The sequence below is a fragment of the Rhinoraja longicauda genome, chromosome 15, assembly GCF_053455715.1.
Source record: "Rhinoraja longicauda isolate Sanriku21f chromosome 15, sRhiLon1.1, whole genome shotgun sequence".
In the NCBI taxonomy this organism is placed as follows: domain Eukaryota; kingdom Metazoa; phylum Chordata; class Chondrichthyes; order Rajiformes; family Arhynchobatidae; genus Rhinoraja; species Rhinoraja longicauda.
Window position 1 is genome coordinate 31,127,397 of NC_135967.1, and position 18,303 is coordinate 31,145,699.

The 18,303-nt window shown below is 40.7% G+C and overlaps 1 protein-coding gene across 1 annotated transcript; it reads right to left on the bottom strand.

Moving 5' to 3' along the window:
- Positions 1-3,202: 3,202 nt before the first annotated feature.
- On the bottom strand, positions 3,203-14,607 carry rab33a (RAB33A, member RAS oncogene family). Its single transcript, XM_078412419.1, has 2 exons — positions 13,662-14,607; positions 3,203-5,372 (listed from the first exon to the last, which is right to left on the bottom strand). Exons 1-2 carry the CDS (start codon positions 13,914-13,916, stop codon positions 4,929-4,931), a joined length of 699 nt encoding a protein of 232 aa, XP_078268545.1. The 5' UTR covers positions 13,917-14,607; the 3' UTR covers positions 3,203-4,928.
- Positions 14,608-18,303: the final 3,696 nt, after the last annotated feature.

An 18,303-nucleotide genomic window follows, 5' to 3' on the forward strand; every position in this document is an offset into this window, starting at 1 on the left:
CGTGTACGCAGTCTGAGCTTCTGTCTGTGTGACCGTCAGCATTAGCTGCTACTCAATCATAAAGAGCAACAACTGAGCCTTGGTCCCTCACTATTCACATTCCCCACCACCATCCCTCCCCTCCCCTCCTAAATGTTCATATGCATTTTTTAAGCATCTGTAACCACAGCTAATTTAATGTGATGAGAATGTGTGTCTTGATGAATAACATGGAACTCTATGAGTACAGGAGCCACTATTTTCTATTTTTGTGATTTTTCTTTTCTTTTTGTCGCATGTTCTTGGAGTTTTCTTCTAATTCATGTGCCCACAATTGTGACGGATTTCAAACTATCCTAGATTCCCAATCTGTTGCAAATGCTCCTGAGGCTCTGAGCTGAATGAAGGTCAAGTAATAGTTCCTTGCAAGCCCAGGTAAGCTGGGAATGTAGCTGAGCTCAGAAATCCTGGTCAATCCAAGGAAAGAGACTAAAGCAGAACAAATTTCAGTGACTCGTTATTAACAATAGATCAAATTGTTGGAGGAACAGTGGGTCAGTCAGCATCAGGGGAGGGAAATGGATAGACAACGTTTCAGATTGGGACCCTTCTTCATACTGATAGAGTACAGTAGAGACAACTGATAGAAAGAGGTGAGGGAATGGATGGGGGAACTGCTTGTGATAGGTGGAATTATTTTCTTAAGCCTCTAAATATTTTGAAGGGTTTTCTCATGTTAAAATTCCTTTTGTGAATCTGAAACCCATGTCCAGATTTGATTCACAGTATATTTACGTGGTATGATTCTTATGTATAAATTGGTTTTGAACTAAGTTCAGCTTCCACAAAATGAATCTCCCTGGGGGGGGGGGAATGCAGCAATATTTTAAAATTGTTTCGTGACATCCAATACTTATTACGACAATATCCTGTGCTCAAAAGGAAATGAACAACGAGAAAGCTTGGTTATATTGTGGACACAATCTCCCAAGAGGAATCTCCTGCAAATTATTTTTTTACAAACTAATATGCTGATCAAGCATCATGTAATGACTTACAACAGGCATTTATTGATCTGGATCCTGGATAGGAGGTCGGCTACTTTAAACCATTAAGCCTTTTACCCAACAGCAATTTTGAGAAGTCAGAAAATTGATAGATTTACCGAGGAATAATTGCATATTACATTTTATGTTGATACGAGGTGCTGACCGTTGAATTCCCACTCTACCCCAATCCCCATCCTCATTCTGTTTAGTACATTACTGCGTTTAGGGATGTGCCCAGCTAAATCCCTAATCAGCCATGTAAGCGCCCTAGCACTGCTATATCGTCCTTCAGCCTCAAACATCTGTATTTAGGCCAGCAAAAGGAGGCGTGTAATTTAGAAAAGGGGAATTTGGAAAAAGATAATTCACCTATCGCATACCCGGCTTTGTCCCACCCCACTTTACTTTTCTAGCTCCTGCCCCCAGTCCATCAGTCTGAGGAAGGACTCTGCCTCGGAGAGTTGTCTGTCCATTCCGTCCACAGATGCTACCTGACCTGCTGAGTTCCTCCAGCACTTTGTGATTTGCTCAGGAGCCAAAGAACATGGCTTTACAGTAAATACCAAAGAGTCAGCATTGACACGAGGAGAAAATAAGCAGCATGTTATGTTCTGGAATGATCTTCCTGAATGATGATGAAAGAACATTCAGAAGTAATTTACTGAAAACTTGGATAAATATAGGGAAGTTTAAAAAAAAATAGCAGCAGTGCAGTGGTTTTAGACTAGATGTGAAATTAATTGGATAGCCCTCTCAAATAATTAGCAAAAACATGACAATGTCCCACTGCATTATAAGGTTCATTGATTGTACCAAGACTGGGCACTAAATCCTTAAATCAAAGCTATAATTCTTTGTTACTAACTTTCAATTGATGTCTGCATGTATGATGTCTGAAGAAGGGTCTCGACCCGAAACGTCACCCATTCCTTCTCTCCTGAGATGCTGCCTGACCTGCTGAGTTACTCCAGCATTTTGTGATATCTGCACGTATGATGATTGACACCAGGGAATTCCACCTTCAGACCAGTGCATAGGAAGGAACTGCAGATGCTGGTTTAAACCGAAGATAGACACAAAAAGTTGGAGTAACTCAGCGGGCCAGGCAGCATCTCTGGAGAGAAGGAATGGGTGACGATTCGGGTCCAGATCCTTCTTCAGACTAGTTACGGATAAGGGAAATGAGAGATATTGACGATGATGTAGAGAGATAAAGCACAATGAATGAAAGATATGCAAAAATGTAACGATGATAAAAGAAACAGGCCATTGTTAGCTGTTTGTTGGGTGAAAACGAGAACAAGTGCAACATATTGATCTAACATTGACACAAAGTGCTGGAGTAACTCAGTGGGTCAGGCAGAATCTCTGGAGAAAAAGGACGGGTGACGTTTCGGGTCGAGACCCTTCTTCAGATTGCTATTGATCTAACAAGTGAACACACGGGATTGCCACACATATGGAGATTCCATTTTCAATCATGCCATGTGGATAATTCTTGAAATAAAGATATTCTTTGCCACACAAAAATAACTTTAAGATGTAATGTCTTACCATTTAAGAGTATCGTTACAATAGTTAAACGGAGACCACCCTCTAGGCATCCTTCTGTCTTCTTTCCCCATTTAGCAAAAGAGGGAAGGTAAAATGGTGACTCCTAACAATCAATATCAAAACAATGTAGTATTTTTGCAAGGATACAGTTGAAGCGTTGTGTGTAATGTTGCCCTCATATTGTGGGGTGGATGTAAACCAATGAAGAAACTGTGCAGCGTTGGTTTATGAAATGTCAGTATCTATGCATCATTTGCAAAAAGAAATTGAATAGCCCGCCTCTTAGATGCTTACTCTGAATGCCGTTGACAAGGTCAGCATCTAATGTTTGTCCTAATTGTCTTTGAGAATGTGAGATGCTTTCTCAACCTACTGGAGTGAAAATATTTCCACTGTGTTGATAAATGGTGTCTTTCAGGGTTTTGACACAATAATGGCAATGGATCTGCAATATATTTCCACTTACAGATAGTATGTGACAGAGTGGAACCTGTAAGTGGGGAATTTCCCATCTGGGAACACTTTCCATTACAACTCTTACCATGATTATTTCCTCATCCCCAAGACCGAAGAAGAATGGTTTTCAAATTGATTGTATTATATTTTATTTTCTTAATTCTTAATTTTCTTTTAAATTAGAAACAGATTACATTGTATTAAGTTACAAGATTTACACACTGGTTTCACAGTGCATATCAGTAATAAAGAATTTCCACAAACTACAGTACAATACTTTCATCAGCACAACATCCCCTAACATATACTTTAGATTCAGTTCCAGCACCATCGTCTGTGCCAAATATTCAGTAAATAGCAGTCCTGTTTGGTCTAATCCATGTACAGTCTAATGCAAATTCTTGACATGTTGCCAAATATTGGTAGCACTGAAATGTAAAGATATATTTCATACCAGAGGTTGAAATAGTCTGCAAGCATGCATGGGTCTTGGGGAAAAGAGGACTAGAGAAGAGAAAAACTTCCACTGCTCTTCTAAATTCGCCAGTCATTTGTTTGTTCCCAGAATAGATTAGTGGTGCGTTATGCTTTTCGGAGATTTAACGCTTGATTCTCAAGAGAAAAGTAACTGCTGGATTAAATCCTGCCAATATTAAGTAACTGCTGGATTAAAACTGCAAATATTACAGTTTAACACATAAGAAGGGGAAGGGAAGCTTGTGACACATGCAAAGGTGTTGAGTCCAGGCCTTTGTTAAGAGAACTCGGTACCATGCTTTTAAATTTCTTGAATTTTATAAAAAGCTGGAATCAAATTGTTCTTGGATAATTTTTCCCCTTCCTTATGCTCCATCCCGTTTTCTGTGACAGAAGCTTAGTTTTGGAATTCCCAACAAAGCTAAAACGTGAGACGTTCTTTTGTAATGTCTCATTCAGTCAAAGCTCGGATTACCGTGAATTGCTATCACCAGTAATAATCTGATCACTGCCTTTCAGTCAAATATTATGGAAAAGCATTTGCGTTTCTTGAAATTATAATTAATTTTCTAAAAGGTTTGTCAAATTCAAGATTAGACCAATGAAATACCTCCTTCATTATCATGTCTATCTTTAGTTGCTTTTGCTTCACCCATGGTTTATTCGAATTTTCCTATGCTTTTGGACCAGGCTTCTACCAAATCAATAGAAGACGCTTAATCTGAGAGATTGAAAAGAACTCAAAGTTAGAAATCTCACCAGAGATCCATTGAGGGACCTCATCAGATAAAATACTCTCGTGTAAAAGCATTTTAACATAAAATGAAAAAATGATCAACTGATTGCAACATTTATCCACTTATAAATTGAGAAAGAATCAAGAATCCCTGTTCTTCGAACAGCATGCTTCAAAACTCTAACCATTGGCAACATGAAAGCATAGACTTGCACTAATTCCACAATACAATGCACCTGACTGGGAGCACAGATTGAAACTCCAGGGCTGCAATGCTATTGCCTTATCTCTAACCTGTATACCTGTATTAAATGTAGTATTCCATAGATAGCTTACAATTATGGGAATAGCCCTTATATTTCATGCATCCAGAACTTTAACAATACATTTGTGAAGGCAATCTATCAACTTGCACATCACTGCATATTTACAAACTTGGCAGTGTTTCACAAGATATATTTTTCAAATGGCAATGTTTATTTGAAAATTAGCTTAAATCATTGAAAGGTTATAGATATGTTATAAAACAAATTTACTTAATTGAAATCTTTTGGTCTTAGGAAATCCAAATTTGTTGTCTCAAATGTTGTATACATTAAAGTACAAGCAAATAGTTTTAACAAACTGACACAGGCACAGTCCAATAGCTTCCATTCTCACCACTGCACGCTAAACACTCAACATGGACACGTACTCCGAGCACTTGACTGTGAAACTTGAACTTTACTATCTTTTTTCTGCACCGCTTGGAACGTCAATGTTTTTTGTGCCTTCAGCTTGCATGCAAGAGACATAAAAATGGATTCCACGTGGTCGCTTTCTTTTGGATCTTTTGCTGACGTCTCAAACAAAAGCATGTTGTTGGCATCTGCAAAGCGGAGCGCGACATTGGAAGATACCTGGATCTCGTTGGTGAGATCGCATTTGTTGCCGACCAGCACCCGTGGCACACTGGGTGAGACTGAGTGGTTGTTGCATTCTTGAATCCAAGCTTTCAGGTTTTCAAAGGAGTTCTGTTTTGTTACATCGTACACAAATACCACAGCGTGTACATTTCTGTAGTAGTGTTGAACCATACTTTTCCTGAATCGTTCTTGTCCAGCGGTATCCCAGACTTGAATCTGAACAGAAGAAGAAATACGTTATAGGACATGATGGTGGGAGTAATGCTACAACGTTCTCTCCTCTTTTGAAAGAAGTGTTTCATTTCCACAGAAACCTTCTAGTAGTAGATGTGAATGTGTGGAAGAAGATGCTAGTGGGGTCAGTTCATAAGTTCATAAGTTACAGGAACAGAATTAGGCCATTCGCCCCAGCAAGTCTACTCCGCCATTCAATCATGGCTGATCTATCTTTCCCTCTCAACCCCATTCCCTGCCTTCTCTCCATAACCCCTGACAGCCATACTAATGAAGAATCAGTCAATCTCCACCTTAAAAATAAATGATGTGTAGCACAAAGAGATGGACCCTATAAATGCACAACACTTTTACTGATATCTCCTTACTGGCCGTGGTGAGAGAGATGAAATGTAACAAATACCATGTCAATGGAAACCAAAAAATCAAAGTCTAAATGCTTTTCCAAAGCTGCCCAAAGAATGTAAACTCAAATGATTTTGAAAGTTAATGGTGGTTAAGTAAGAAAAGATAGCAATTATTTTACACTTCATAAAGACTCTACAAAAGAGCAATGAGGTGACATTAAGATAGATGATGCTGAAAATAATGGGCAAGTCAGTCAGCATTTGCAAAAAAAGAAACAGAATTAACATTGTATATCAATAGAAGATAGACACAAAATGGTGGAGTAACTCAGCGAGACAGGCAGCATCTCTGGAGAGAAGGAATGGGTGATGTTTCGGGTTGAGACCCCACACATTGCATATCAATAACCTGGCATCAGAACTTGAAGATGTTGCGGAAAACCGCTTTTAAGCAAATGTTGAGCCAATAAATGAAAGAAATAACCGGCTTTTATTGGTACTGGCTTAGAAACAGCTAGTGGATAAACCAATAAGAAACCCTATTGTTTGTCAACCTCCATCAAAATAATAAACATAGCACAGAGAGAAGTTCAAAATGTGACCTTCCCTATATTATGTGAATTTTTTGTTTGTTGTTGTTTCAAAGCAACGATTATGAACTTCCTAAAGCTGGAAACCATACTGTCTTAACTGGAAATCCTTGAAGATTAGCACTTTAAAAGCAATAAAATCTAATATATATAGATTGTAAAAGCAATGATACATTACTTTTAGAGTGTTTTGTACAGTTTTTACTCTCCAATATAGCAAGGTATTAAAGCAATTGAGTACCTGACAAAAAATTACCAGAGTGACATCAATAGGAAACATAAATATATAAGGAATGACTAAAGATATGAGAATACAGGGGGATAAAAAAAGTATATTTAATGAAAAAAGAAGTGTGGCTGGATTTAATGGAGAATGGGTGTTACGTCTTCTGAGAGCACCAGTGATGAGCAATCATTAACTTAATACAATTAGAGAGCATAGAAGTTGGTACAAGCTTCATTGAAGAATTGTCAAATCAAAATCCGAATACCCTGTCATGCTGCAAGACAGTATTGAGTAATATGAATGATTATCTTTAAGAGATCCCGCAAGATGAAGAATCCAATGACAGGTTCACCAATGACATTTATGGAGGGTGAACACATTAATTGTTCAGCATCATCCATGATATTTACATATTGAGTAATGAGGAGCATCGTATCTTAAAAGCCTTATATTTTTTCAAAAGGGTAAATGAAAGATCCCCATGTTTAATTCAAGGGTTTTGATGCAACAACACAAAAACACCACAATACCGCTATTCTCTAGGTTACTGAATTAACTATATAGAGTTTTTTGATCACTTGGCTTAAATGACTGCATCAACTTATTTCTCTGAGAGATGGCAGGGTGCCTGTAATAGTGAGAGGGAAGATATCCAAAAGACAAAAATGTGAAGTGCTGTCCAAAGTGGAAGCAATATGTCGCCATTTTGTAGTGACAAATCTGCAGTAACAGCAGTTAGCTTTTGGCTTTGTCAGAATGCACTTCTTGGCTCTGCTTTGGTTCGAAGAGTTGTTATATAACGTTCTAGTATCCTCATCATTCCCATGTCCTTTTCTGGATTCTCCAAATACAATTGAACTTGTAGACATTTATAAAAGATAAAATGATTTACTGCACAATTCTCTCCCTTCAGTAATCAAGGCAAGGAACTGCTTGCATGGTCTGAAGATACAAACTGGAATATTACTGTCTCTTACCACAGTTTCCAGTGCAAGGCTGGATGCATTCCATCACTGAGCTTTTGGATGAGATCAACGTGTTAATTTTCTACTGAAAATTGTGTTATGTTTTAATTTTGTTTTGAAAAGTCAACAAATCAGTAAATGGTTATGGCGATAAAATTATTCTTAAATTTAAATTTAAGATATAACATAAATTTAAACATAAATACATACTCTATATACACATAAATACATAAATACACAAAAACATAAATTTAAATATCATTTAAACAGTTGTATGAATAGTCGAATACTAGATACTAGAATGAAATACTAGATGGGAAGGTTTTAAGGTGAGAGGGGCAAAGTTTAAAGGATATGTGCAGGGTATTTTTGTAAACAGTGGGTGGTGAGTGCCTGGAACATGTTGCCAGGGAAGATGGTTGAAGCAGATATGTTATTTGCATTGCTTTTGGATAGGCATATGGTTATGCGGTGAATGGAGGAATATGGGTTGTGTGCATGTAGTTAAGAGATGATGTTTGACACAGACATTGTGGGCCAAAAGGCCTGTTCTTGTGTTGTACTGTTCTATGTTTTATGCTTTAAGGCATATCTTAGTCAAACACATGGTTAACATTCTGGTTTCCTATGTCCGGGATTTTATTCCTCACTAAATAACAGTGCATGGTACAACAAACCTGGCACAATATTCTAGTGGCTAGGCTATTGATACAACTGCTTAAATAATATTTAAATTTAAGAATAATTGTATCACCACAATTAATTATTGATTTGTTGACTTAAAAAAAAAAGTTAACTTAACACCAGTATCAGTAGAAAATTAGCAAGCTGATCTCGTCCAAATATTTAGTGATGGAATGAATCACATCTACTGCAGTGAAGCTACTGTATCACACAGTTGAAAAGCAATAAATTGCAGAAATCTGGAATAATCATGGCAAACGTTGATGAGGTAGCAAATGTGGTGAGGGAAATATTTCAAGTTGATGACCCTCCTTCAGAACTCAGTAACATTTTAAAAACAGCCATGCATAAAGGCCCAGGGTAAGGGGTTGTGGGAGGGTATGTGGATATGGACATATGGATATGCAGAGAATGGAGGGATATGTAGTATGTGCAGGCAGATAGAATTTGGTCTAGGCATCATGTTCAGCACAGACATTGTGAGCTGAAGTGTTTGTTCCTGTGCTGTACTATTTCATGTTCTATGTTCTATTGCCATGTGTTTAAGCTGCATCAGCAAGTGGCAGAGAAACCATTTTTTTCCTGCTGGTTCTTGAATTCTCTGCCACCTTGTACTGTGCTTAGTGATCATCCTTGCCCAATGCTGCACATATGCAGGATCTCAGGAGGTTGTTTTATGTTAAATATGCAAAGTAAATGCTTTGTGTAATAATGCACAGACTTTTGACCAAAATACAAATTGTGTTGTTCGAATTATCCCAGGTAAATTTAACACAGACACAAGGTGATCTCAACAATAACCATGCCTTCCCCTGTCCACAAAAGAGATCACCTTCATTCAAAATAAACAATAGTTGAATTGTTCCCACATTTGTTTGGTAATACAGCCCATAAGAATAGTTGAGAAGACACGAAGTGCTGGAGTAACTCAGTGGCCCAGGCAGCACCACAGGAGAACATGGAACAAATCCATGATGCTGCCTGACCTGCTGAGTGCTGCCTGACCAGCACTTTGTGACTTATTTTGTAAACCAGCATCTGCAGTTCCTTGTTTCTCCAAAAAAAAATAGCTGTTGCTGAGACTAGCCAATACTTTTAAATCAAAACAAAATCATAGCAAACGAGTCTTTAACGATTCAAAGTTATAAATCTCAGCAGAATTCGGCAGGTCCATGTACTCTAAAGCAGCTGCCAGGTTTAGTTAGCCAGTCCTCTCACTAATGATAGAGAAAGCTCTATGCGCAAAAACATAGGAAATTACATTTCAAATGATGAGCATTTTCTGTTAGTAATTGAATCTAACAGATGGTTAATGCTATTGAGCCTCCAGGGGATACAGCACATGAGGGTGGTCTGGCAAAGATCTCGCTCAACCAGCACGTGCAGCATCCATTCAAACGCAGGTGACCTGTAACTAACCCAGAGGGAGATTGGTTGTTCGGTCACCAGGGACGCCGGGAAAACAACTCTTCATTCCACAAGCGCTATTTCTTTCATCAGACCTTGTGCTGGTCTGCCAGCTCCATTAACACCAGCCTCAAGAGTCAAGGATAACGAATGCTGACAACACAAAAGGCAGCCTTCCCTGCAGCAGCAGCAGCTTCGGCAGGAGTGCTATGTGATTAATTAAGGTGGTTGAAAGGGTAAAAATGGGTGTAAAAATGGTTTAAATTCTTTCTTATAAGATAATACAATCTCATTAAATAAATTGATTTTAATTTTGTTTAATTTAGTTTATTATTATCACGGTATAGTGAAAAACTTTTGTTCGCCTGCTTTCCAGTCAAAAAGACTATAAGAATACAATCAAGCCGTCTAAACTGTACTGATAAAGGATAAAAGGTACAATATTTAGTGCAAAATAAAGTCCGATAAAGTCCGAGTTAAGATATTTCAAAGGCCTCCAATGAGAGATGAAAAGGCCAGGACCATATTGTAGCTGATGGGAGGACCATTCAGTTGTCTGATAACAACTGGGAAGAAACTGTCCCTAAATCCGGAGGTATGCGTTTTCAAACCTCTGTTCCTCTTGCCTGATGGGAGAGAGGAGAAGAGGGAGTGACCAATAGGAGACTGGTCCTCTGTTACGCTGGACCAGTAACAGCATTACTGAGGCAGTGTGGTGTAGATGGAGTTTACTCTTAATGATGGTCATTCAACATCATATGACTGGGGTTACAACCATCAATCTTTCAAATCAACGTTTCTTTAACTCTATTCTGTCTGTGCAGCTGGCAATCTGGGGGAAGAAAGCTTTGTGCTCAAGCTGTATGGGCACTCGTGTACTTTCTTCAACTGTTCACGGTCAGGATTTTCTGCATGGAACCTACTAACACACAACCAGGAGTAAAGACAGTCAACCACAAGGGTTCATATTTATAAGGCAAACTCAACAGTGGCCATATTTCATGTAACTGTACACCATGTGAACGATTCTCCAATAAGAGAGAGCTGCCAAGCAGACAATTGGCTTTCTTGTTTCTTGTTTCAGTATTGCTGAGAGGTGTTGAAAAAAAATCTTTTATTTTGCTTTCAATTTTCCACCTAACTACCATCCAAGATCTCATCACACTTTTTCTCAGCACAGTTCATCGCAAAACAATTCTGCATATTTTAGTTTCATTGGAGCATGATTTCAATAAAATCATTCTGTTGTTTGGCCTCTACCTAATCGCTGTCTACTACTATTGCTATCTGGTCTGTTAGCAAACAGTGATTCCTGGCAAACTCCAGCTTCTCCCCAAGACGGCAACCAACTATTTACTCTGTCCCCCCAGGAAGCACATCACAGAGTGCTGAAGAGCACAAATCCATGCTATAACCAAACAGTACAGCATGTAATCACATCAAACCTCTCTTTATGTGATGTTAAAACTGAAAATCTCTGCCTCAGTAGGTGGAATTCTGCCTCAGAAGGTGGAATTCTCTGCCTCAGAAGGCAGTGGAGGCCAATTCTCTGAATGCATTCAAGAGAGAGCTAGATAGAGCTCTTAAGGATAGCGGAGTCAGGGGGTATGGGAAAAAGGCAGGAACGGGGTACTGAGTGAGAATGATCAGCCATGATCACATTGAATGGCGGTGCTGGCTCGAAGGGCCGAATGGCCTCCTCCTGCACCTATTGTCTATAAAATCGAATAAAACAGAACAGCAAAGGGAACTATTTATGGAGAACATTGCGCACGTGCAAATAATCTAATTTACTGATTCCAGCATTCCAGTGTTGTAAACAATATCTTTAAGGAACCTTTATAATAGTTGCCATTGAGGGAAAAATGAAGGACTCAAAATTCTGCACACAAATTAAGTTATTGTCGATACTTTTTATTTATCCAAAGGGAAATTCAGTACTATATGCTGGAATTCTGAAATAGAAAACAGAAAAATTGGAAACACTCAGCCGATCATGTAGCGTATGTAGACAAAGAAAAAGAGTTAATACTTCATGCAAAGAAGGTCGTCAATCTGAAATGATCAATCTGTTTGTCCCTCCACAGATGCTGCCTGACCTACTGAGCAGCAGTTTGGACATTTCCTATCTTTATGCTACATCTACTGATATTTATAACTGTGAAGAAATTGCTAGTTGAGTCTACAATGTTGTGCCCTATGTGCACAACGTCATTGGTGTGTTTGGTTACTTACCTGTCACATGAGAAACTTCTTAACAATAGAATTACAACCAGGACCTCATGTCCTGCTGCTATGGAATGTATAATAATTGGTATCTAGTATTCTGTTTCATATTTTTCCTTACCTTAAAATATCTTTGATTCCTCACGTCTCATTTTTCTTCAGAACTCAAGACTCTGAAACCATAAATCAGGCCTTGTCTGCTCTGTTGCCTAGCTGTAAATATCCCTTATTTATCTCAGTAAACAAACACTTGCCAAAGAATGCAACATGTAACTTCACCAGAAGGCAAGGTAGTTTCAGTGTGGACACAAAGTGCTGGAGTAACTCAGTGGGTCAGGCAGCATCTTTTGAGAACATGGATAGTTGACGTTTTGGATCAGGACCCTTCTTACAAAAGGACACAAAGTGCTGGAGTAACTCAGTGGGTCAGGCAGCATCTCTGGAGAACATGAATAGGTGATGCTTCGGGTATGGACCCTTCTTCTACCTCTAGTTTCAGTGTGGCATTCTTTGACGCACTCTACCGACTTACAGTACATTTCAGCATTGCGTTTAATCAAAATCTGTAGAAAATACATTTTGAGTTGAATCAACCCAGATATTATTTTCAAGTTTTACTTGATATTTAGATCATGCTGCCCCTGTGAAGCACATTGAGGAAAATATTATCTTTCCTCTGGTGAATTCCTATTACACTGATGAGGATTGGATGAATCCCTGAGCATGGCTCCAACAGCAATCGCTTATTTTCTGAAAACACTGGCTGACCATTTATTATTATTGTGCACATTCAGGATTGATTTATTCAATCAAATGAGAAATAAAAATCCCTCTATGTTATCTTGAAGTGTCACCTTCTTAACTATTTTTTTTTCCAAATGCTACCACTTAACCTATTTACCTCAAAGTAAAATGAAATCTTTTGGAGTCTGAAGTTCCTCATCAGTTAAACGAATGGGTAATGGTATGGTTCGGTGCAGCAATATGCCAGCCACACCAGTAAATTATTGGGCTATAGGGGTGCAGTGTTGCCCGAGCTAGCCGGAGCGCCGCTTCGGCACCTCTGTGAGAAAAAAAAGCCAAAATAAACAACAGGGAATTTTAACTAGCGGGGAATTTAACAGCGGCCGCTCCGGTAACAGTGACAGCTCCAGCACCTAAAAATTAGCACTGCAACACTGGCTATAGTTAGTTCTTTCTGGTTTGAGAGGGGCAGTCTGAAGTGGAAGAGAAAAAGAGAGATGACCCCCAAAATTCACATCCACGAATTAGATGATCAGATTATAAATATCGAACATAAATTCATCATGTTTAACATTATGTTGATCACAAATCTGGATTAGTTAAGGGATCTCAGGGATTAACTTGCGCAGAGTATTAATTACTGATCTGAACAATGTAAAAGGATCCAACGCTGGAAATTGGCCTGGGGCCTCTCAGCAGAGCATTATCCTGAGAAGCCTTGTGGAAAATTGGAAACGTAGGCAAGGTTGCCATAATCTCCACGGTTCAGCAGACTGTCGACACCTGCCAGCATAACATGTTGGAGCATTTACACAGACTGGGGCCAGGCCTCCAGTCTCAGCGTGGACATGCCAAATGGGTTCTCATTTTGGGAGAGGGTTGGAATGAAGATATCCCTGGGGAAAGCTGGCATGCCTCCTTGTGACTGCTCCCAGAAAGATGGGAATCGACACAAATGCAGGAATACTGGGCTGGGTGGTTATTTTTTTCCATTTTAGAGTATCAACTGGCAGATGCAAGGGACGGCATTAATCGATTCATATCACGACCGACCTTGGACAATCTATTACATTGATGGTTACCTTGATCGTTTCTCCTTCGATAGTCACGGGCTTCTCTCGGAAATCCACCCCGATGGTGGCCTCGGTCTTGTCGGGAAACGTTCCCCCGCAGAATCTGAAGGTCAGGCACGTCTTACCGACATTGGAGTCCCCGATTACAATGATTTTAAATATCCGCGTTTGCACGGACAGTTCCAAAGACGATTCGTAGTCCCTGGTCGCCTTCTTGGATGTGAAGCCCCGGGTCTCGCCATTCACCGCCACTTGATTTGCCATATTGGAATCTTCTTTGTGTTAACGAAAGTGCAACCAATCTTCAGGGGGAAAAAAAAATCTTGCTTCAGGGTAAAAGGGAGCTCACATCCATCGATATAAACAGAATTGACCGTCAAAAGAATGGTCGTTAAAAACTAAACACATAACATTTGGATTGTTTCCATTAGCATCCTTACAATCGGGGCGATCCTTGTGTATTTTTTTCTTCTTCAGTTTGTGTGGACAGAATAGGGTTGAGGATAAAACTAGGAACAATTTCCGAAAGCTGCTCCTTTATCCCTCCTCTCGCTCCCGGCGCGTTGTGTTTTTTTTGTGGTGCTGATTAATGTGGCCACGCAGTAATTGATCAGGTGAAACTGACGCAGTGATGGGAGCAGAGCGCTGGCAATAAGACAAAGCACAGCCTGTACAGCAAGCAGACACCCGGTCACTTACAGCAGACTTTAAAGCTAGCCGTGCATTGACTGCAGCTCCGACGCTCTGTTAAATCTCTCTGTACCTAAAGCAATCAGAATTAATTGCTGAAGTGCATATTCGATACTTGGTTTTCAAATGTAAATAGCAATTGGCCCTGTCACAGGAAAACAGTATGTCTACTGATCCTCGGAGTTGCCTGTTCTGGATGAGCAATCATGCGTCGCTCACGTCTCGAACTCTGTATGCTGTAACCTCTGCTCTGCTCGCCTCTACCCTCATCACTAACCCGAGTCGCCTCTACCCTCATCACTAACCCGAGAAGGGCAGATATTAAAAAGGAAGTCCGATGGCAAAATGACCATCCAATCCCGACAGATGATAAGACATGCCCCGGGAGATTCTGACTCTTGGGTGTCTTTAAGGTGTCTGATGTGCTTTGTCCAAAAATGCACCTCGCATATTCTGGGCAATGAGAAAGTGGCTTCAATTGTATTAACCAACCAAGTTATTTGTAAATTGAATCTGGAGACCATGAACATTACTTAAATCATAATGACACCAGGAGTTAAAAATACACGAAAATTGTATTACATTTTAAATGTAGTTTTCTAATGAAAGGAATGGCAGATGACCGGACGTAGATCCACCGAATACTCGGATGACTTGAAAAATTGGAGGTGATGTAAGCTTGAGCTATGAATAAAGCTATGTATCATTCTAGGGCCGCACTCCCTCCACCCCTTTCCGTCCTTTCATTTAAATTTGTAAGATGGCAGGGCTGAAGGCAAATAAAGTTAAAACAAATAACTAATATTGATTTTAGTTCCCTAATGAAAACACCAATTGGTGTTGGGATGCAATTCTAAGTCCAGTCAGTTCATGTACATCGTGTAGGCTGATAAACTAGCCTTCTTCTGCAAGACTTTGGCAATTATAGGTTTATTTTCCAGAATTAACTTTAATCTTACATGGCTTGTTTGCAATTATAACAAAACACTGCCTATCCGGGTATATTAAATTAATTATATTTAGTACAAAGAAATAGTGATTATAATCGCATTGTGTTCTTTGAGATTTCATGAGTGACCCTCCAATCCAATGCGGTGCACGCTCTTTTCCTCTTGCGTTTCCGTGTGGTTTCTCTTCCCCTTGGTCCTGCTGTGTGTTTATAAGATTTTTCTCTTTGACTTCACATGGCAGCTAACAGCCAGAGTTATCTTACCCGTTGTCATTTCAAATTCTCGACAACACGTTTAACTTGTTATCAGTGAAATTCCTTTTTGTTTTCAAACTGTGCCATTCCTTAGGATCTTTGATATTTCTTACGCAGACTGAACTGTTCTTTTCACTGTTTTTTTCACATAACCAACCTTGTACTCTCACAATTATTTAGCTGTAGCGGTAAGGGTACCATTGTTTGCATTCTCCCATTTCACTTGCTTCGGGCACCATATTCCATTAACACATTATTTGTACCTAACAGAAGATAGACACAAAATGCTGGACCTGAAGCAGTGCCTCGAACCGAAACGCCACCCATTCCTTCTCCCCAGAGATGCTGCCTGTCCGGCTGAGTTACTCCAGCATTTTGTGTCAATCATCGGTGTAAACCAGCATCTGCAGTTCCGTCCTACACATTTGCACCTAACGTTCTGTCTCTAGTTAATTGTTGCTTGAAGTACATCGTCGCTTTGATACTTTATTTTGTGGCCTGGTCGTCACGTAATGCAAGTTTTAAATGTACTCATACAACAAGCGTTATCAGGGGTAGTGTATTCGCTGATTTCCCTGGCATTTACTCCCTCCACAAGGAACCAAATGCAAAATAAATTGATAAAGTCTAAATAATGAATATACTACAAAAATGTTAAAGTTTCAGATAGTCAGATAGTGGGAGATCTTAGGATTGGTTAGATATTTTCACGACAATGTTTACATGAAGGGGTTTGTGGTTAAACAGCAGTTAAACTGCACAGCCAGTAGTTCAAGTAATCCTGCAGAGGAATGAAGAGCAGCTTGTTTAGTCAGGCTACATTAGGCTTGAAGAGTATTATAAACTGGATGGATGGCTGCTGTTTAGATGAGCAGACCCACGGAGATACCTTGTTACTATAAGGTATTTATTCACAAAATGCTGGAGTAACGCAGCAGGTCAGGCAGCATCTCAGGAGAGAAGGAATGGGTGACGTTTCGGGTCGAGACCCTTCTTCAGACTGATGTCAGGGAAGCGGGACAAAGGAAGGATATAGGTGGAGACAGGAAGATAGAGGGAGAACTGGGAAGGGGGAGAGGAAGAGAGGGAGAAACTTCTAAAGTTGGAGAAGTCAATGTTCATACTGCTGGGCTGCAAGCTGCCCAAGCGAAATATGAGGTGCTGTTCCTCCAATTTCCAATTGCCACTATGGCACTGGAAGAGGCCCATGACAGAAAGGTCAGACTGGGAGTGGGAGAGGGAGTTGAAGTGCTCAGCCACCGGAAGATCAGGTTGGTTAAGGCGGACTGAGCGAAGGTGTTGAGCGAAACGATCGCCGAACCTGGGTTTGGTTTGGCTGATGTAAAGAAGTTGACATCTAGAGCAGCGGATGCAATAGATGAGGTTGGAGGAGGTGCAGGTGAACCTCTGTCTCACCTGGAAACACTGTTTGGATCCTTGGATGGAGTTGAGGGGGGAGGTAAAGGGACAGGTGTTGCATCTCCAGCGGTTGCAGGGGAAAGTGCCCGGGGAATGGGGTGGTTTGGGTAGGAAGGGACGAGTGGACCAGGGAGTTACGGAGGGAGCGGTCTCTGCGGAACGCAGAAAGGGGAAAGGATGGGAAGATATGGCCAGTGGTGGGGTCCCGTTGTAGGTGGCGGAAATGTTGGCGGATGATTTGTTGGATACACTGGCTGGTGGGGTGGAAGGTGAGAACGAGGGGGATTCTGTCCTTGTTACGAATAGGGGGAGGGGGAGCAAGACCGATGCTGCGGGATGTAGAAGAGACCCTAGTGAGAGCCTCATCTATAATGGGAAGCCCCGTTTCCTGAAGAATGAGGACATCTCTGATGCCCTAGTGCAGGCGCAGATGCGGCATAGACGGAGGAATTGGGAGTAGGGGATAGACTTTTTGCAGGACACAGGGTGGGAAGAAGTGTCGTCCAGATAGCTGTGCGAGTCAGTGGGTTTATAGTAGATGTCAGTCACTAGTCTGTCTCCTGTGATGGAGATGGTGAGGTCCAGAATCGGGAGGGAGATGTCGGAGATAGTCCAAGTATATTTAAGGGCAGGATCGAAATTGGAAGTGAAGTGTATGAAGTCAGTGAGTTCTGCATGGGTACAAGAGGTAGCACCAATGCAGTCATCGATGTAACGGAGGTAGAGTTCAGGGATGGGGCCAGTGTACGTCCAGAACAGGGATTGTTCGACGTACCTGACAAAGAGGCAGGCATAGCTAGGGCCCATAGCTACGCCTCTGGTTTGGAGGAAAGTGGGGGGAGTCAAAGGAGTTGTTAAGGGTAAGAACCAGCTCTGCTCGGCGGAGGAGGATGTTAGTAGATGGGGATTGGCTGGTTCTACGGTCGAGGAAGAAACGGAGGGCTTCGAGACCATCCTTGTGGGGGATGGAAGTGTAGGGTGACTGGACACTTCGAGCAGGCCCTTGTTACTATAAAGCGCTCCAGAGAAACCAGTAAACTGCTTAACTGGAGATCGACTCCTTGAGTGCCTAAAGAATCCAGTCAGTCAGGAGTCATGGAATACTCGGCCATCGCTAATGTCTCCTCGTCAATTATTCCTCTAATCAGTTATTTTATGGGTGTTGATTCACTCATAAGTCATAGAGCACGGAAACAGGCCCTTTGGCCCAACTTGCCTATGCTGACCAACATGTCTCTACGCTACTCCCTCCTGCCTGCTTTTGACCCATATCTAAACCTTTCTTATCCTTGTACCTCTTCAAATGTCTTTTAAATGTTGCCACAGTACCTGCCTCAA